The following is a 21,197-nucleotide window of genomic DNA, read 5'->3' as shown; positions in this document are numbered from 1 at the left end:
GAAATAAGATGAAAAGGCAACTGGTCAATTCAATCAAGTAACAGGGTGGCTGAGCGAGGGGAAAACAAACATATCTGGCAGTTATTTGGCTTACTGAAGACCGAAGAGAACGTGTTAACGTTCTAGATTGCCTTCCTATTTTAACTGTTACGGTAGAAGTTCAAACAGTGACATGCACAGGCCCGAGGACACAACCAGTGGATTCTGATGCATGTGACCACGCGGTACGTGCGTTAGCAGTGAACGCGGCAATGCGAGTCCCGCGCAGCTCACCTGCTTTCCAGAGAGCAGTCCTCTGTTCATTGTTGGAATTAAACGCTTTTGCAAACCGATGTGACTCTAACAAGCAGTCCAGTAGCTTAAAGAGTTGTTGTGATGTTAAGAAGCGGTACATTCCTTGGTCTTGAGTATCAACTCGAACATCAAAGTCCACAGCATCTCTCTTTGGGAAACAAATACCACCAGGCACGTACGCACACAAGCGCACACAGACACACACAGACACACACAGTCACAGATTTTAGTAAGTTCAGAACTCAATGCTCCCCCAAGACCAGATTTATAAACAAGCCATGATACCTAATCTGTTCTATCTCAATAGAAAATCGGGAAAGGTCCATTTTTTGTTACCTGATTTCCCGAATCTTCATTCCATGCACCCCAGTCACAAAGCACTACCTCCTCTCTTTCTAGTGCCCTCCTCATACTTCCTGACTCCAAGAGCCTGTCCCTGTCCCTCGCCTCTCTTCTTCACCAGGCTGGAGTCCGTGTGATTATAATTGTTCTGTTGCGTAACCCCTCACCTCTTTATAGTGTTTGGCAAAGCTGCCCACGGCATGTCTGAGCCCACAATCTAGAGGTGACTGGGGAAGAGCGGGCTGACTCCTCCTCACATTCGGGGGGCTCCAGGTGCTGCCCGCCAAGCCTCCTGTGCTTTCTGTCCCCACTTCTCTGGACCACTGCCTCATATTTTCACTTATCTCCGCAAGTAGCTAAAGCTTTCTTCCCAACTCTACTTGGTGGATGACTTCCTATCTCAATGAGAAACCAGAAGCTATCAGATCTCCAACCAACTCCCCTGAGCAAATGGACCAGCCTTCCTATATTTATAACCTACCCACTCGGTTTGCCTGCCTGTTACAATGCGTGAACTGTCTATGCTTCCATTCAAGACACCCCTGGCCCGGACACTTGGCACTAGGCTGCATCTCCATCCTCTCAAAAAGACTGCTCCAGCAACCGTCCCTCTCTTTGGCACTTGGTTTTCCTCTCCGGGAAAGCTCTTCTCAGGGAACATGCTGCAATATTGCTAATCTTAAAGACAGAATGAAGCATCCCCCTCTCTTGACCGCCTCATCCTCCTCTAGCTATTACCCCATTTCTCTGTACCCCTCGGCAGTGAAACATGTCACAGGATTATCAATATTTGCTGTCTTCAATTCCTCTCTTCTCTTGTAACCCAGTGTAATAATTAACATTACAATGAAACACCAAGTCAAAATCACTAAAGTCCACCAAACTGCTAGAGGGCAATTCTCAAATGGAAAATTACTTGACCATTCAAGCACTGGACAGAATGGATCATACCATTCTTTTAAAACATTTCTTTCATTCGGCTCCCAGGACAACACTATCTCTTGGTCTCCTCTAGCCTCACTGGTTTGTGGTCTCCTGGGGCCTCGTCACCAGCAGCTCTAACCCTCGGAGGCCTCCAGAGCCAGTCTCCGACCCTCCTCTCAGTTCTGCCCACCCACTGCCTCGGTCATGTCAGCCAGTGCGATGGTTTAAAATGAGGTCAGTGTGATAAAGACCTAACTCCCCCCCCCCTCCGCCCCCGTTAAATCTCTAGTTTGACCTCAGCTCTGAGTCCCAGACCTGCTCACACCTCCTCACCTGTGCGGCTGCTAAGTTTTCTGCATCTTCCTTCTTACTTGTGGCTGGGAAGAACACAATGTTGTCGATAGTCTGGATGAGTTCCAGCTGCACAACACATTTAATCAACAGGGCGGCAAACAATTTTTGTTCTGGATATTCTGTGAGGAAACCCACCCCAATGCACATGCAAACAACAATTATTTTGAATCCTTTGTAATTTCTCTGACATTATACTGCTAAGGAAACATTAAGACGTGTTAAGATATCCTGTACAAATCACCCTGAGCAGGGCACATTCACTGCATCGGCACATAAGCACTATTCAGTAAAAGTTTAATTTAATCAATATTTAGAAAAGCTATCGAAAATTGATTTTTTAAATAAAGTATTCCAAATCACTCAGAACAGTGAATATGTTCGAGAAGTTTCCACTACACATTTTAAAATTAGATTGTTTATTCTTTAATAAAATGCAGCAAACAGATTGAAAGCTGAAACTTAAACTTTTACTGTAAACCTGAGTTTGACCTTAAAATACACGTAACATGAAAACCTATACCAAAAGAAAACAGCAGGAACTAGACCCGTAAGATGGGAAGTGAGAAACTGTCAGGCATTCTGACAGACGGGGCAATGCTGTGGGTTGACCACAGCGCATATTTTACTTGGATCCAAGTTAGGCATTGTAGCTAAAATGACCTTATCTCCTCAAATAGATCCATGAGCAAATAAGTCTATAAAACGTTATGCTAAGTGCGTTGCTATAGAAGTAACTGAATTATAAAACGAAAGTGTTTCCCACATGGCCCAGGTGAGCTGTGCCCGAACTAACACCCTTCTAGACAGGCAAACCTGCTCAACAGGAGGGCGTTCCCGACACTCCGCCAGCCGGTAAGGACAGACTCATTAAAGGATTCTCCACCCTGCCTGATGTGGCTCGGTGGGGCGGGCGTCCTCCCAGCCCGAAGGTCCCTGGCTCCATTTCTGGTCAGCGTACAGGCCTGGGTTGCAGGTGCCCGTGCACAAGAGGCAACTGATTGATGATTCTCTCTCACACGTTGTTGTTTCTTTCTCTCCCTTTCTCCCTCCCTTCCCTTCTCTCTAGAAATAAGTAAAATCTTTAAAAAATTGTTTTCCATTTCACTGACCATCTCAAGTTAGCAAATGTAGAAGGTCAAGGTTAGGAAAGACAACTCAGCTACTGAGAGCTGCAAGAGCTCACAGCACTGACCGGGGCTCGGGGCGGCCCAGCCCCTCGACCACACCTCAAGGTTGGGCCTCAGGAGCGGCCCTCCGGGGACTTATCCGGAAGGAGGGTGACTGTTATTCTGTGTCAGGGCAGTGGCTCTGGCACCCGCAGACTTGTAATCCTTCAGTTTCTTTCCACTTTTCTTTACAAATTCTCTTTTCTGAACTCTGATTTGTGTAAGTTAAATTCATGTTTTAGGTATTTTGGTTAGCAGCAAAAACTTGCTTATTATTTATGTCATTAATAAAGTCTTTTTTCCATGAAGTTTTCAGAAAGGCTGTTGTATTTAATACTTAGTTTTTAGTAATAGAGTGCAAGTCAGAAAACAAACACACAAGTCCCATGGCTGTCTCTTCCTCTTACATATCTTCTTCCTATTCCTGCAACACAGTCACGGCTCTAAGTGTACCAATCATTCATTCACCTCCCTCATTCAAGGCATAGAAACATCCTCAGTGGCTGAAGCAAAAGACTCCAGGCAGCGCAGCGGGGACCCCTGCTGGGACCCATGAGCAGGCTCCCCCTCAGCTGCTCACGGGTGTTCAGTGCCATCAGCAAGGTGAAGTGAGTAAAGGCTGATGAGGCTCCACTCTGACCAAAGAAGGGGAGCTGGGACCTCCAGTTTCCGGTGGCCTTTCATAACTCGAGGATGCAGATTCTACCTTCGGTCTCACTAGAAGGATTGACCTGCCAGGGTTGTAATGGACTCATTTCAGGAGTCACCGAAGAACAGGAGTGAAGCTAAGCAAAGATGAACTATGTGGGGCACCAGGTTCTGAGCCTAGACTGGAGTTGAGACCAGACGGGCGGTGGCGCTCTCTGCGAGTGCAGAAAGAGTGGGACAGCCACCCTTTGGGCGAGCAAAGCACCCAGTCTCTGGGTAGGAGACAGTCCGCCAGCAGACGGCCTCCTCCTCAAACAGGACCCGCAACCCGGCACTGAGTGAACGGGCCCACGGGCCCACGGTGGCCATCCGCTCTTCCTCCAGCTCTGACTCTTCTGAGTCAACAGTTCCATGGTGAATTTTTCCTGAGGAACTTGAAGGGGAGTGAGAGCAGGATGTCCGGCAGAGGACAAGAAGCCTGAGCCTCAGCTCGGGGTGGCAGCTGTGCAGCACCCTTTTTCTGTCAAAGGTGTAGTCTCAGATCCATCAAGTGGAAGCTTTCTAATGTGTAAAGACCGAATCCTTCCCTTACAAAGCTAAGTAAACTTAAGGTCAGGCTTGGAGCTGAGAGAGAGGAAAGCCGCTCACTAGTCTGTCCTCGCGGCACTCTCCAGTGCAGACTAAGGCTGCCAGGGATTCCTGCACGAGCCATGCTGTTCTCTGGAGAACACGGGCCACTCGCCACCATCTACCTCCCTCCTAAGAAGTTAGCAAGACACAGTGACTAAAGCTAGAAGCTCCTTTCAAGTAGGATAGCAAATCTGTCTTTTCTCAAGAACAAACAAAAGCACCTAGGATTAATTAAAAATTCCCTGAAAAAAATTTAACTCAAAATGGATCAGTGACCTAAATATAAAAGCTAAAACTATAAAACTCTTAGAAGAAAACAAGGGGGAAAATCTTCATGCCTGTTAATGGATTCTTAGCTATGGCACCAAACACATGAGCAACAAAAGGAAACAAAAGATAAACTGGTCTTCATCAAAATTAAAAACTCTTGTGTAACAGAGGACATTATCAAAGAAATGAAAAGATGGTCTACAGAATGAGAGAAAATGCAAATCCTGTATCTGATATGGGGGCAGTACATAGAGCATGTAACAAACTCCTACAACTCAATAACAAAAAGACAAACAGCCCAACTAAAAATAAGCAACGGACATGAACAGATATTCCTCCAACGAAGATATACAAATGGCCAATAAGCACATGAAAAGATCCTTAACACCGTTCATCATTAGGGAAATGCAAATCAAACCCACAATGAGATACCACTTCACACCCACTACAATGGCTACCACACACACAAAAGCAGTAATGTTGGTGAAGAAAAGCAGTAATGTTAGAAAAATCTGGTTTGCTGGTGGGAATGTAAAATGATACAGCCACTATGAAGACATTTCAGTGGCTCCTCAAAAAAGTGAAATACAGAATTATCATAGGAGCCAGCAATCCCAGCCCCAGGGATATACCCAGAAGGAGCAGAAAGAGGTACTAAACAACACCTGTAAAGAGACAGTCGTAGCAGCCTTATTCATGATAGCCAAAAGGTAGAATAAACTCAGATGGCCATCAACAGATGAATGGATAAATAAAATGTGGCATATTTCATACAAATGACAATCATTTTGTCATACAAAGGAGTTACTGATCCATTTTACAATGTGATAGACTTTGAAATGTTATGCTAAATAAAAGTCAGACATAAAAAATCACATACTACATGATTCCATTATATGAAATGTGCAGAATAGAAAATCCAAACACAGAAATCAGACTGGTGTTCACTGAGGGCTGGGGAGCTGGAGCACATGGAGGAACAGCCTAGTGGTTATGGGGCTTTCTTTAGGGGTAATGAAGATGATTTAGGCCCTGGCCAGTGTGGCTCAGTTGGCTGGAGCGTTGTCCCTTAAACCAAAGGGCTGCAGGTCTGATCTCGACCAGGGCACATGCCTAGGTTTCGCCTTTGGTCCCTGGTCAGAGGTGGCTGAGAGATGTTTCTTTCTGACATCGAAGTTTCTCTCCAACATTGATTTTTCTCTCTCTCCCTCTCTCTAGAATCAAAGGGCAAGTCTTCCAGTAAGGATAAAAAAATGATTTGGAACTAAATAACAGTGGCATTGTACAACATTGTGAATTTATGAAATGCCACTGAATTGTTCACTTTAAAACAGTTACTTATGTGAATTTAACCTCAATTTAAGAAAGCAATGAAAGCCCTGGCTGGTGTGTCTCAGTGGACTGAGTGCTGGCCTGCAAACCAAAGGGCTGCTGGTTCAATTCCCAATCAGGGCACATGCCTGGGTTTTGAGCCAGGTCCCCAGTAGGGGGCACTCGAGAGACAACCACACATTGATGTTTCTCTCTCTCCCTTCCCCTCTCTCTAGAAATAAATAAATAAAAGCTTTTAAAAAAGAAATTAAAGCTGTCCTCTTTTCCTGTAGGGAGGAGGCAGTCTTTCCTCAGTGTTACAACCTTCAGTAAACAAAACTGGACCAACTGTAAAAAGTAGAAGGGGCTCCCCTTCTTTGTGAAAAGAACAGGCAAGGACAGCAGCAAAGGTGACCTGGGTGCAGGGCAGCAGGGTGGAAAGCACTGGCCACTCACAGACAGGGAGAGGAGGGCCCAGCAAGTTTCACTTTTGCAGAAAAAAAAACGGGGAAGGGGGTGGAGAGGAAAGACTCAAGCTCAACACAAACACCAGCTGAAAGCCTTGTGGGAAAAGCTGGCAGTGCAGGTGTTAGCAGAGCTCCTGACCACCCTCAGGTGAGCAGCCAGCTATCTAGCAGATGATGTTCAGGTTGGAACAAACACAGTAACAAAGCGACCACACGATCAATTACAGTATATTTGTTAATAGTAAGCAAAATTTCATCCCTTTCCTACATAAAATACATCACACAATTTATTTTTACTAAGAGAAATAACTCACTTGCTGAAGGTTTAATTTTGTTGGCTTCTTCGTTCACAGTAGAGACAGAAGCCAATGTTGCTTGCTGTCTATTATCTGCAGATCTTGGTTGAATAGAATCATGGATATCTACAGATTTCTGTGATAATGTATCCTAATAAAATAAAAAAAATTCACTATATGTACAATGAATAAAGCTTAAGAATAAAAATAGTTTCTATTATGCTGTGCTTTTTTGTATTCCTATGAAAAATGACACTATACACACAGTGATTACAGACACAATGAGAAAATTATTTAAAATTACCTATACATGGATGGAGCTAATAAACAGTCTTTAAGAGAAAAGCTTCCTTTCCAACCCCCAGCTTGGGCCTGAGACCACCCTAGGGCAAGAAATAAAAATGCTATGTTTCACTGTGTGGGAAAAGTAGTCAACAGTACCCACTAAGTGTCACAAACTTGAAAGAGATCCCATGTGTGCTGGAGACAGGGAGGGTCTCTGTGAACTCTGTGTTGCATGAGCTCAGGGAAGCTTTTTAGGGGTGACTTTAGGGAAGGATGATCTGTCACTCAAGGAACCAGCAGCTGTGGTCAGTGAGAAGGTGACCAACTAGGAGTGGGGTGTCAGGAAGAGGAGCTGAACACCCAACTCCAATGAGCTTAATCTAGAATGCTGCCCAGAGTTACTAAGTGTAACTTCAAAAAAGCAATGAATCTTCCTGAACTGAGGTTTTGTGACCTGACGATGGAGATGTCATTTTCCACACAGTTGTCACTGTCTGAGGCTTACACAATAAACGCCAAGCCCCAGCACAGTGTCAGACAATGTATGGCAGCTGACACCACTGCAGTGCTAGCTTTCCTTTGTTACAGTGGTGCAGTTCACTCAGTGAGAAGAGAACAATGTGGTTCAGGAGGAACTTCAACTTCTGACATAACATCCTAGCAGGAAGCAACCTCACCCGCGTTGCTGAACAAACACAGGACCTGCATTTCCCCCAAATGGTGCTAATCTAAATAATATTTTAACTTAAAATACTGCAGTTTATGATCTTTTATTCCCTGTCCTATATAAAATGGGGTAACATGTACCAAACCTGGTTCAAAAAGTTGTTGGAAGGACTGGAGTGATGGGAGTACAAGACAAAGAATGCCAAGGGCTGCCAGCAGCCACTAGAGGCTGAGAGAAGCAGAAGGGGATTCTCCCTCAAAGGCTTCGAAGGGAAGTGGCTCTGCTGATGCCTTGACTTTGGACCTTTTGTCTCTAGGACAATGAAAAAATAAATCTCTGTTGTTTTAAGTCACTAAGTTTGCGGTAATCTGTCATGACAAACCTAGTTAAACAAATATACTATATGAAGGAAATATTAGAATTGTTTGTATGTGACTTTTCTCTAAGGTCAAATTGTATCACAATTAAAACTTTAAATAATATCTAATAATTTGTTCAGCTTGGCATTGAGATCCACACATAATCTGGTGCCTGCCACTTAAAACTCCTGAAATCATTTTACTCTATGTCCCAGACCGTGCAAATATAAAGTAATTCTAAATACCTCCTTCGTGGCAATAACAGAGATAAATTTTAGCTCCTGGGAAACTGCCACCATAAAATTTAACCTGAGAATCCTAAACAGTATATTTATGCTTTCTCTTTAAAAGAGCTGGGTTCACTGAAAAGAATTTGGCCCGTGGTAAAAATTACTTACCACAAATAATTAAATAATGTCAAACATGCCTTATCCGTCAAAACTCACCAGCTGTCTCTCACTCACGGGAGAGGAAGGTGGAGGAGCAGTTTCCCCAGAAGTGGGACGCCAGGTCAAGAGCCTTTAAAAATGACAGAACCACACAAATCGTTCACGGTGTAAAAGGTACCACATCTAATATGTTTTGTAACAGGCACAGAAAAGTCACATGATGTACCAAAAACAACATATTCCCTCTCTGACTACTGCTAAGACCGATTTGCTGAAAAAATTTAAAAAATCCAGTGAGAAGTTTAAGATATGTGCTTCTAGAAAACAGCTCACATTTAGTATAATTAAAAGGGTGCCATGGTTATTAGTCTACACTAACTCGATCAGCTGCTTGGGACAGAAAGATGGTTAAGGCCTAAGTTCTTGCTTTTGAGAAGCAGAAGCTCCTCGGGCACTGAGCAGAGAGACAGTGAGTGACCACATCATTTTAGTTCAATGTGGAAGGAACTCTGGTACAGCTAGATGAAAGATATGCTTATTAGATGATCTCTAAGGTCATATATCAAGTGTGTATATCCAATGAATTAAATCAGAAGCAGTTCTTAAAAAAAAAATTCATCCTGACTGGGTTTTATAAAGACTTTATAGGGACAACAGCTAGGCAAAAATCCATGCAATAGCGACCATAGCTAAACTATGACAATAATAAATATTTGTTAGTTATTTTGATCCACAAAATGTACACCAAAAAACAAGAACTGTCAAAGGGGATGACTGTGTGCCCTTTCAGTGTAGTCCTACCTAGGACTCTTTCCTAGGGGCGCACTCCATGTGGATATTTACAAAGGGATCACACCAGGGCAAACATATTTAATTCATATCAAGAAAAAGCTCATGGTGCTTAAAAATGTGGACCAACAGTTTTCATATATAGTTTTATGTCAGTGCATTCATGTATGTCTACTTGATAAGATGTTTTCAGTAAGATTTAAAACATCTTATTAAGTAGGTGTAAAAACTGCAGATGTAAGGTGAAATTCTGTGCAGGTCAGAGGATGCCCAGGGTAGAGCTGGGAAGTGAGTACACATGTGTCCTGCAAAAAGTCCAGGTGCTGTCCGCCACTTAGCCAGACTACATGTTAGTTTCCCGTGGATAAAAACTCCTTCATTACAATCCCAAACTTATCCCTTTAAAGAATGAAAATTAACTGTAAATGTAATGGGTACAAATAAATTTTCCTTTTTTAAAAAAATTCAAGACCATTGCTTATCTTAACCTGGATAAATAAAACCTTATAGAAGTGGAATCACATCATCATGATCCCAGTTTTAGAGGATCAAACTAAAGGTTTCATTTATAAGGAATTTAAATCATGTATTTGCTATACTTTATAGGAGTTCGATGTGTAATAAATACAAATTCATGGAACAATGAGATATTTTTTAAAAAGATTCTGTTATAAGAAATCACTCATTACTTTAAACCCTTTATTTCCATCATTCAATATATAAAGTCACAAAATCATCTTACGCATGTGGGATTGTGGTTTTGAAGATATCCAGTGTGCAGTTACAAGTTTTATCCCAGATTTCTAGGGTAAATTTTTCACCATTCAGGATAACAACATTCTCTAAGCAGTTTGTACCAGATCGTGCTAACTGCTCATTGTCTAGAAAAGAAAAGAGCAATTCATTTATATGTTACCAGGGTCACGTTTAACACTTTGTGTCACTTATCTGGTATAGACGTACCTTGCTGCACACACCAGAATAGCTGGGCAAAAATATCATCCAAAAGTACATCACTGAGTACTTCTAAATACTGGGTGAATACATCACAGATGGCATAAAGTGCATGATTACAGGTCGTTGTCATCCATTCAGCTTTCTAGGGGAAAATGTCATTAGGAAGGTTAGAGCATTCATCAACTACTACAATTAAAAAAGAAGTATGTTTGTACATGTAAAATGTCAGTCTGTCCCGTTCCTTTCAGACCCTTACTTCCCTCTAAAACAGGGTCCCCAAGCCCCAGGGCCCAGGCCTGTTAGAAACTGAGTCCCTAGCAAAGCTCACCCGAGCTCCACCTCCTGTCTTGCACCAGCCCCACCATCCACAATGGTGGGAGGAAAAGCTCACCTGAGCTCCGCCTCCCCCTGCCCCCACATCTTCTGATGGGTCCATGGTGCCAAAAAGGTAGGGGACCGCTGCTCTAGAACACTGCCTTCATCTCACTTACTATGTAATCTACTGCTACCTGTTTTCTCCATTACGCCATAATCACCAATGTATAAAATAATTTAACTACTTTTGCACTGCTTGCTTTGATTGTAAAGAACTATCATTGCATTATTTTGCTATCAGCATTAAGGCTTTTCAAACAATATGCATGGATAACAGCTGGCCTTGCTCCAGCATATGATCCAACATGAAAGAGAAATAAAGAGGAAAAAAAGGGTGAGAATTTATCCAAGTGGGATTAGCATACCTTTAAAATTAAACTGACTTTTGTGAAGTAGTTGTTTAAAAAACCAAAGAACAAAAAGGAACATACAAAATACATGTAATTTATTTTCTCAAATGCATAATGGAATAAGCTGAACTGATAGTTTTTCATATATAGTCTTATGCTAGTGCATACATGTTATTTATTTTTATGAAGTCTTTATTCAATTCGGGATAAGAAGTCACTATAAATACTAAAGACAATATTAAAATAAGGAAAAGTAACTGAAGTTCAACAAAAACATTAAAAACAACCAACCAATTAACTCAGTTCTATCCCTAGATAGTGTGTTCTTGTTTATAAAGACAATTTATTATAATGCCTTAAGAAAAAATTTTATAGGAATTTTATTCTGTTCAATGGCTTAATCTGAAATACTCCAATGTATTACATTAGGGAAACTATTAAGAACCTCTTGACTTCACTATGTTAAGTGGAAATTAAGTGTCTTCTCACCTCTGTCTGCTGTTCCGGCAGTTTCATGTTGTCAAAGATTCTGAAAACAATTCTAAATAAATCCTGCCACCAGTGTTTTTCATAAGTGTGGCCATAAGTTTTCATTATTTCAAACATTACTGTTAAGCCCCTAAAGTGACAGAACATAAATAGGAAAATGATAAAACAAAAAAGCACTGCACATCAGAATCTCCCTCCTAAAATAATTGTTACAGTTTACAAAGCTATAGAAAACAAAGTTTAAAATCAGTTTCTTCAAATGTTTTAAGTTAACACATGGTACTGAGTTTTAAGAATTTTATGTTATTCAGCTTTCCTTAGAATGTATAATTTAGCAAAAAACTTCAAAGTCCTTAACCTTAAAATTTCTCTTTATTTTACTTTTCCTCCACTCCCACCCCATCATCCAGCATTTAAAAATAGTAAATAAAATTATAGATTGAGAAAGATCATCATATTAGTGAATATTAATTTTGTGGCAATATGGTCAAGGAAGAAAATATATCAAAAACAGTCTAAGAAGAAATAAAAATTAGATCTTGGAAAATATTTTTCAAAGAACTATAGGAATTTTTAGCTAGTACTATAATTGTCCTCAAACAAAAAGAACTTGGAAAACTAATCCCCTGTGATGTTCACATGGGCGGGTTCACAACAGTTTATTTCGCATGTAAGATACCTAATGTGCAAGGAGCAGCAGTAAAAAGCTAGTTTCACGTTCCCCTCCACAATGGAAAAGGCTTCCACTCCCTCCACATCTCCTGAGCTTGAAATCAGCTTCTTCTCACTCCAAGTAACCAGGTTCCACCCTCAATGTCTGGGGTAGAAGTGGATATGGGGAACTCTGCTTTTTTCTAGGCCCCTAAAGCAAACACAGATCTACACAGGTTGCTAGTGTAGAGAAAAGAATATTTGGGACTTTTAAGATAACTTTAACTGTAAATCTGCAGAAATTTGAGGTAATCACATGAGAACGCATGTGTTAACAAATTACAGTGCTACATTTTTAAAGGGAATCTAAACAGCTCTCTCAGACATTAGAGTGAAGTAAGAAAATGAAAACCATCACTGAAGAGTTTACTCATACTTTCCCTTTCCTTTACTAATTAGAACTCATGTTTTCTCTTCTCCTTAACAACCAGAACCCACCCATAATCTGAATAGAAGAGGGTGAGAAGCAAGACAGCCCGGTCCCAGACAGGCTAACAAAGCAGCAGGAAGATTCCTTGTCAAGAGAAAACATGGCACACTCTTCCTGTAATACTAAGCTCTGCGAAAAATTCTCAAGTCCAAGTTTGATCCTACTTTGGATGACTTATCTATGCCATAAATTTTTGTTATAACAAATAATACTATCAAAGTGAAGTTTCTTAGGAAATAAATCAAACTTAACCTTGGATGGGAGCAGGTGTGGTTCTGGCACAAGGGGAGGGAGGATTCACTTTTTCATTACCTTTCTATCATTGATTTGTTACAGGTCTGTTCCACCTTTCTGATTTTAAAAAGTTCTCTAAACTGTCTAAGTAACTAATGACTCTCCCTATAAAGAAGATGGGATAATTAAAAGAGGGATTTTAACATAAAATTGAACTCATAATGCACTCAAACCTTTCACAGACACTGAAATACAAGTTGGCCATACCAATATGGCACCAAAAATACAGAATGAAAAAAAAATATCCTGCGAAACTCATATGAGCTACCACACCAGAAGTTTATATTGAGTGCTTGTCTGGTTATGTTATATCCACAAGAGTTTCTTTATAAACTGGTATGTTCATATAGATCTTTTATTGAGAATATACTTTGGAAATAGTTCAATTCTTTTTGAATAGACCAAAAGTACTCAAAGCTATGTTACTGACAAGTCTTTAGAGAAAAGGTTCTTTACTTAAAATCCATGAAGGATGCACATTTGGAAATTCTTCTATCACTCATCAGGAAATAAATTTTGCCACTAAATGTATGAAAAGACAGAATCTGTAAAGTATTCAATTAACATAGAAATAAAACTGAAAGTAGGCTACAATCAAATTTTAAGGAAAAGTAATGTATTTTCATTTTTTATCACTGATTTATTTTGAATCTGCCTTCCTGATGATTGCTATATTTGACAAAGCCCATGGTTCAAGGCCTTTCACAATGGAACTTCTGTTCACACACAAAAAATTAATTTGATTAAAGTGAAAATAAGCCTTAGGAAATTTTCATTGCAAATACTGACTGTTACCTGGTTCTCACGTCCAGCTTGCACCTGTTGATGATACAGGATAACTCAAAGAGGATCGGGAACCACCCTCTCACCCACACTCTGTCTTCGGGAGCCACGTTCATGTCGTCACTTGTGTATTCCTTGAAAGCCTTCAAGAAAGGGAGGGTTATCAAAGGCAAAATATAATACCTACGTTAAGCATATTTCCAAAACTTAAAAAAATGACAGTTACAAATCAAAATGAACAATCTGATAAAACACAATAATTCATATATATAAAAAAAGGAGCTATAACTGCCTATAAAGAGCACTGGACGAGAAGACAAAAGTTGGTTTCAGCTTCAACTCTGACCAGCTTTCTGCATTATTAACCAGGTTCAATCAGGTTTTCATGTTTATCATTTGGGTACAGCACCGCGCAACCACACTAATCACGATGGGGAGGGATGAAGGTCAAATGAGTCGATGCTTATATACATAAAAAGTACTCAGCATACCGTAAGTCCATGTCAGTATGCAGTAAAAATCTTACTACTGGGTCTACGACGTATCACTTCTCCTTATGGGAGTTGTAAAGACAGATTCAAATATGCGTGTTAGAGTTGTCAAGCAGGTTGCCCATTCAAGCTCTGACTCCAGTGCCGAAGCCCACACTCATCCCGACAGTCCACTTTAGCGCCACAGGCAAGAAGCAGTGCAGGGCAACGGCCAACAGTGCAGGCTTGAGTTCAAACCCTCGGTCTCCTTTCCTAGCCCAATAATCACTGACACACTTTTTAACTTCTTTTTGCCTCAGGTTCTTTCTTAGTATGGGGCTGTAACACTACCTATCCCATAAAGTGGTAATGAAGGTTAAACAAGTTAATACAGGTGAAACACTCAGAAAAATATCTGATATCTTCAATAAATGCTGGCTATCACTACTACCTATGTTAACTCAGAATCAAGCTCAGATAATTTTGGGATTTACTGAAAAATAAAAGCTTCATATCCTTTTAATTTCCAAATCAACTTAGATCTCAGGAAGTTCAGTATTCAGCCACTATTAACTGGGGATAAATATTCAGTAAAATCATGTTTACTAAATGACACTACACCTGAGGTCGGTCAGACACATATTTCGCACAATGGCGAATAAGTCGAATGGCCTCCATGCTTGTGTCTGGGAAAGCTGCATTGCAGGCAAATTCAGACAGACACTTCACTGCATCCTGGAAAGAATCAATGGTCGCTGGAAAGTGTTTTTCAAACACAAGGGCTAAAATAAAAAGGAAAAGATACCAAAATAATTATAATTTTTCAATTACTCTTAATTACACCAAAAAATACATCACCCTCCCTGGATGTGATGTACACTTCTTAAAGGTTAAAGGCTTTAGTGTCCAACACACAGGGTTCAAGTCTGTGGTGACCACTTACTTGACCGTCCTGAGAAACACAGACAGGAAACAGGCCTGTGGTTTTCACTATAAACCCAGCAGCTAATACAGTGACTGGTATACATCAGGTACTGTATTAACAGTTGAGTGATACAAAATTATGTTTAATCTCTGTGTATCTGAGTTTGCTCATCTATAAAATAAGGATAATAATACCCACAGGATAGTTGTAAGCACTAAATAAATTTAAGCAGCCCTGGCTGGTGTAGCTCAGTGGATTGAGTGCAGGCCTGCAAACCAGAGGATCACGGTTCAATTCCCAGTCAGGGCACATTCCTGGGTTGCAAGCCAGTTTCCTGCAGGCCAGTTCCCAGCAGGGGATGCATGAGAGGCAACCATACATTGATGTTTCTCTCCCTCTCTCCTTCCCTTCCCTTCCCTTCTAAAGATAAATAAATAAATATTTAAAAAAATAAAATAAATTTAAGCAAAAAGTACTTGGTACAATAATTCAAGCAAGCACTCAATAAATGATAGCTATGATGATGTCATTCTTGATGCTGATGATCATAATTATAATCTGGTCAGGTTTAACGTATATCTTTAATATTTTCTTCTCCCTCAAAGTTAAAGGAAGCTGTGGAGTGTAGTGGTTCAAAAAGCAGGCTTTGTCTTAAAGCCCCCTGGCTCCGATCCCAGCTGTATCACTCACTAGTTCTGTGCTGTAGGCGCATTACTTAACCTCACTGGGCCTGAGCTTCCTCAGGCTTATCTCACAGAGTTGTAAGACTTAGGAAAATACATGCAGAGTAATTACAGTCCCTGCCACACAGTAAACATTAAAAAAATGTTACCTATAAAAACATATCATTATTCACTCTGCTTATGTGGCAAAACTTGGTAAGCTTAAAAATCATAATAGACCTAAGGCCCATAACTTTATACTTGAATATCTTCAGAACACATTATAGTTTCCTTTTTTTTTTTTTTTTTTAACTTAAACACAGCTAAAAGAAATACTTACTGACAATGTGCCCTGTTGTCTGGAATGCAAGTTCCACTATGCTTTCATCCTGATCAGATGCAGCTAGGTGAAATACAGAGAAGATGTTCTTCCATCCAGACCTAATGTTAGCAGCCTGAGAATTCACCATCTGTGCGATACACCGTACGACCATATCTCGAATGGTTGGAGACCTAAAATATTAATATAATTGCTTGGCTATGCATACAGATAAAAACTTACTGTTTTCTTTCCCTCCTTCTTGTGTTTCCCCATGCTGTGAAAAATAATAAAGTATTTTTCTGATGTTAAGCAATTCAACAAATAAAGTACCTGTTTCGTTTCATTATATGCTCAAAAGGTCTTAAGAAATCCTTCTGGAATCTGAAGTTAGCAAGCTCCCCTTTCTCTAAGAACTTCATTGACAACTGCCTCAAGGAATCTACTGCAAAAATAGCCACGTCTTCATTAGGATTACAGCCAACCTGCAATGGCGACAGGAGAGGGTGTTAATGTCAACAGTGGAAATCTATAATTTTTTTTGTTTTAGATAAAGTATATCATTTATAGCATAGATAAATCAACCCTAAGGTTCTCCGTAAAGGTACTAGGTGCTAACAATATTTTACAACAAGAAAAGCATTCTTTTAACTAAATTCTTAAATCTTAGAGCTAAAGAAAAACAGGATTCAAAGGGTTCTCTAAATGTAATCACAAAAACAATTTAAACAACTGCTTGGAAAGAAAAAAATCTCAATTAGATTATGACAAGGAAATTTTAAACAACGAAAAACAATAAAAATGTAAATAAATCCTATAATTATCCAAATACCTTATTAAAATGATCTCCAATAACTTCCCAAATTCGAGACCACTGCAGTCTTATTCTTCCCATGTTGTAGTATGATATTTCTACTATTTTTTGTAGACTAAACATTCTTGGGTGTGTAGTGGAAAGTAATTCGTCCATAGAGACGGCACAGAGCCAACGGACAAAATCCACTATAACAAAAATAGATTTATAACTTTTTAGCTTAATATTCAAGTCTTTCAGCCAAACAACCAGTTTATAAGTGAAATAAATATATACACTTACCAATAGCATTTCCATCTAGTCTTGTAGACCCTGTAAATATTCTAAAGAAAAAAAAATTACTCAAAAATGTATAGTCTGAAAAAGAAGTATAATCTCATATGTTACATCAATTCAAATGTAAGTGACAGGGGGTACTAGCTACTTTGAGCTGTTTTAAAGGAACAAGGAAAATTAGGTAGTCAAATAAGTATTTTTATTATTATACAGTCTAACAAGTATGGCTTGATGTTCCTCTGTCTCTTCCTTTGCATTCAATGATATATAAAGTAAGAATATATGGTTCTAATTTTATTAGTAAATTTAAAAAAACTAGATAGTTATAAGGCTGTGAGAATAAAAAATATTAAATTGTAAAACTAATAATTGAAGTGCTAAAGCAAAAAATTTTTCAATTTTTTCCTGATTATCTACTAACATCATATTTTTAAAATAAAAAATTCCACTGCATTTCTACAAGTAATGTGTGTTTGATTAGAAAATTCATTTATGTTAAGTTACAAATGATTTAACAGAACCTTGTAAGGAGTGTCCAACAGTTTAACCAAGAAGGAGCCAACTAACTTTCCTGAGGGCATTCGGATACGCAGTGTTAAAGCTACGCTGTCCAGCTTTGCCCAGCCTTCTCCACTGAGCTCTTTCTCTGTTTCCAAGTTTCATAAAAGACTTCAGCATAAACATCTTAGTCCTCTTTTTTAAAGTCTGCATTGGGTTTATAACCAAGGGTTTGAATGTGACTTCTAGCATGTATCAATATTCCTCAATTTAAAATTGCCGCCATAAAATTTATATGATAAAAAATATACCTTAAATACAGGTGCTGGTCAAATATTAAACTTAGAAAAAAAATAAGGTGTGGGTAGGGTGGGAAGAGTAATGTGGGAAAATGGGGATAACTGTAATAGAAAAACAATAAAACATAAATTAAAAAAAGAAATAAAAATAATCATAGTAACATTAACAGCTTCCAAAAACCACAAGGTGGGTATTGTTCTAACTGCTTCTCATATATCCACTCAAAATAGTAACAAATACCCTGGGAAGTAGGTACCATTATACTTCCAGTTTTATAAACACATAAATTTCCTTGAAGTCACAGTACTAGTAAGTGCTGAAGCCAAGATTCAAACCAGGTCAGACTGACTCCGGAGCCTACTTTCTTAACCACTGTGCTGCACTGCCCCACACTTACCGGAGCAAAACATAAATATTTAAAATATATTTTAGTTTTTTTCCTGCTAATGGTTCTGAGTATATTGTATTTGTTTTAATCTTTGTGCCCCTGAATGTCTATATGTGTATTCTGGCAATGAGTAACAAAAACAAGACTAGAAAAATAAATTAAAGATTGATTAACATGATAACTCAGGATATGATCTCCTGTTAAAGGAATATCTTGAAATTTCCCACAATGCTCTTGTCAGTAGAACAAAACAACAATTCAGAGATCTGACTAAAGACACAATTGGGGAGAAAAAACCAAGAGTAATAAGGCCCGACTTAATCCAGTGGTTTGATTGGATCCAGAAATTAAAATATATAAATCCTTTGTACAGAGCTCTCATATGAACAAAAATAAAAATTGCCAGACTGCATTTCACTAAGCCAGTTTCTCAAACTAGAGGTATACCCATGGAGGGCAATATAAAAAAACAGAACAAAAATAGAGTCAAAACTAAACAGTATAGGAGAAACAACAGCAAGAGAAACAAAGGAAAAAGTTTTTAACAGAGAAGGAAGCAAATGGCAGAGTTGAAGGTGTAAAAAAACAGTAGCACAGATGGAGAGTATATGGGAAATAAGCAACACATTCTCTGAAGGCAGTGAAATAATGGAGAACAAACGGCACAGGACAGAGAAGTTGTAGCAGCAATCAGATGGGTTCCGTAGACTCCGGTGATGTTGGGAGGTAGTGGAAGCATGCATCCTGGGAAAGGGTATTCAAATGCCTACTCACTTTGGTAGCCTCTGAGGGGCGCTCTATGTCTAGTAATGCTCCACTAAAGATAAGTCATGTGGAAAGCACAGCAGTCTGTGGAGGCATTTAAAATTAAGCCTTAATATACTAAGGCAGGAGAACAGAGCTACGTTTCACAAAATCAGTCTATGAAATGGATTCTACAGCCCCTGTATGGAAAGCAAAGGACAGCAGCATGAGGACCTTGTGTGCTAATACTAAAGGACATGTCCTGGAAAGCATGAGTAGAAAAATAAATCTGACAGATTACTGCTTCATTCACATATGACAGTAATGCAGCAATGCAAAAAGCAAAAAGTCTGACAGAACTTACAGATTCTGGATCAAATAAACTTTAAACTGTAGGCAACGCACAAGCAAAGAAAATTACTGTACACAAAAAGAGTTCTCACAGTGAAAACAGCAGAGGTAACCTTTAATTCTTAGATCTGATTGAAAGATGTTTAAGAGCAAACGCAGTGGGGGCTGAGTGGCATACACTTCGAAAAGTGATAGAATGTCCCAAAATGTGTGATGGGCCAATTTCACAAACCTAGATGTGATGTGCTTAAAAAATGATAAAAACAAAAACTATGCTACTAAATAACTATTTTTTATCTTCTAGAGATAAATCATTGTGGCATAAAAATCTATCTCTGCATAGTTTAGTAACATTATAAAATTGGTCTAGTTCAGCAATGCCTAGCCAGTTCTACCCTAGCAAATCCTAGAGGATCAGGTACTTCACAATGAAGTGCCCAATATTCTCCTAAATTCTAATTGTACAGGATTCCTAATAAAAAGGTGGAGATAATCAGAAAGTTTTACCTTCAAGTTTTTAATGAAATCAGATTTTTTGGGTTGATTAAAAAACAGAAGCTATAAATAATTAAGCAAAGAAGACTTATTTTTATTTTTCATGTTTAGTTCCTTCCTATAGTTGTCATAAAAGATTTTTCAAAACAATAGGCCTAAGGACATGAACAAGTACAGAGCTTTCCAGGATGTTCCTGATGATATTCTCACCACTACCTTAAATACCAGGGTAATATCATTGAGTTAGCTTATAGACTAGAGTCAGAATATTACATATGAAAATAAACTCAGATACTTGAAATTTGGAAGAATTTAGTGAAAATGTGAAATGCACCACACAAGAATAATATAATCTTATAATATGTCAAAGATGTAACTTTTGTTTATATTATAAGCTAATATTTTAATACTGAGGTTTTGTATAAAATTGTACATTGAATTTATGTTTGTAGAAGTCTTTGGGGATGATGAGTTTGACAGGACACAGTACGGATAGTACTTGTGTTAAGACACCTCTGAGAGAGCAGAAATTCTTAAAACAGAGAGGTGTATTACCTATTCAGATGAGTGACATGTTTACCTGTACCAAACAGTAGTGGACACTTGGATATATCAGAACTCGGTATGGTCGTACAAAGCACATTGTGGAAAGAGAAATAGTAGGTAAAATATTGACTCTTGCCTGAATGATTCTCATAGTGACAGTGAAGCTGATTTTCTGGAAAGCAAAACCAAAAATCACTTGGAAGAAAGCTACCCTGATGGCAGAAGGGCAGAGGCTACACTGGTCTGCGGTCACATGTGCAGGCGGAGAGGTTAAGCATGCACACTCAAGATATGCCTCCTGAGAGTACTGGCTCAGAGCCCTGGCTCTGCTCCTCAGAATTCTCTATGGGTGAAATGGTTATCAAAACAATCAAGACCAAGTTAGCCTCGTTGTGGGAATGAACAAGTTATTTAATTCCCCCATATCTTAGTTTCCTTATTTGTAAACTGAGGACAGTAACAACACTCATCTCATGAGGCCAAAGAATTAAATGAAATAATACATATAAAGGACTCTGAAAAATATCAAGCGCATGGTAAACCTTTGGGTTGTGTAACAGGTGTAAGATGATACACAATCTTTCTTCAACCTTCTTGCCCTCCCCAACAACAACAACAACAACAAAAGACTGTAAGGGGACATTAAGAATTCTTTTCAAGGAAAAACTTCCATGAGGTACTTCCAGGGTCAGTTAGCCTGGAACACTCTAGTTCTGTCTATACTTGGGGCAAAAAGTTTCATCTGATACAAAGCAAAATAATAAATCAACATGAGTTGAGTCTCCAAGCATCAAAAAAAATACATATATTTACATTTTTTAAAGTTTTC

The 21,197-nt window shown here is 39.1% G+C and overlaps 1 protein-coding gene across 3 annotated transcripts in view; it reads right to left on the bottom strand.

Moving 5' to 3' along the window:
• ARFGEF1 (ADP ribosylation factor guanine nucleotide exchange factor 1) overlaps nucleotides 1–21,197 on the bottom strand; it is a 106,549-nt gene that overhangs the window by 5,026 nt on the left and 80,326 nt on the right. Inside the window, exons 24-36 of one of the 3 annotated variants that reach the window (XM_037148903.2) lie at nucleotides 17,053–17,093; nucleotides 16,789–16,958; nucleotides 16,290–16,441; nucleotides 15,978–16,150; nucleotides 14,672–14,832; nucleotides 13,593–13,723; nucleotides 11,363–11,492; nucleotides 10,155–10,290; nucleotides 9,934–10,072; nucleotides 8,460–8,532; nucleotides 6,721–6,853; nucleotides 1,894–2,033; nucleotides 274–442 (exon numbers count right to left, since the gene is read on the bottom strand). In XM_037148903.2, the coding sequence (XP_037004798.2) occupies nucleotides 274–442; nucleotides 1,894–2,033; nucleotides 6,721–6,853; nucleotides 8,460–8,532; nucleotides 9,934–10,072; nucleotides 10,155–10,290; nucleotides 11,363–11,492; nucleotides 13,593–13,723; nucleotides 14,672–14,832; nucleotides 15,978–16,150; nucleotides 16,290–16,441; nucleotides 16,789–16,958; nucleotides 17,053–17,093 (1,748 nt within the window). Of the gene's footprint in view, nucleotides 1–273; nucleotides 443–1,893; nucleotides 2,034–6,720; nucleotides 6,854–7,006; nucleotides 7,086–8,459; nucleotides 8,533–9,933; nucleotides 10,073–10,154; nucleotides 10,291–11,362; nucleotides 11,493–13,592; nucleotides 13,724–14,671; nucleotides 14,833–15,977; nucleotides 16,151–16,289; nucleotides 16,442–16,788; nucleotides 16,959–17,052; nucleotides 17,094–21,197 lie in introns of those variants that run through there. The other 2 variants (XM_037148904.2, XM_053661015.1) reach the window with 2 other exon arrangements.

The sequence above is a fragment of the Artibeus jamaicensis genome, unplaced genomic scaffold (genome assembly GCF_021234435.1).
Source record: "Artibeus jamaicensis isolate MK-2021 breed Jamaican fruit bat unplaced genomic scaffold, CSHL_Jam_final scaffold_916, whole genome shotgun sequence".
Classification (NCBI taxonomy): Eukaryota; Metazoa; Chordata; class Mammalia; order Chiroptera; family Phyllostomidae; genus Artibeus; species Artibeus jamaicensis.
The sequence above is the reverse complement of the archived record's forward strand: the minus strand, read 5'-3'. Positions and strand labels throughout refer to the sequence as shown.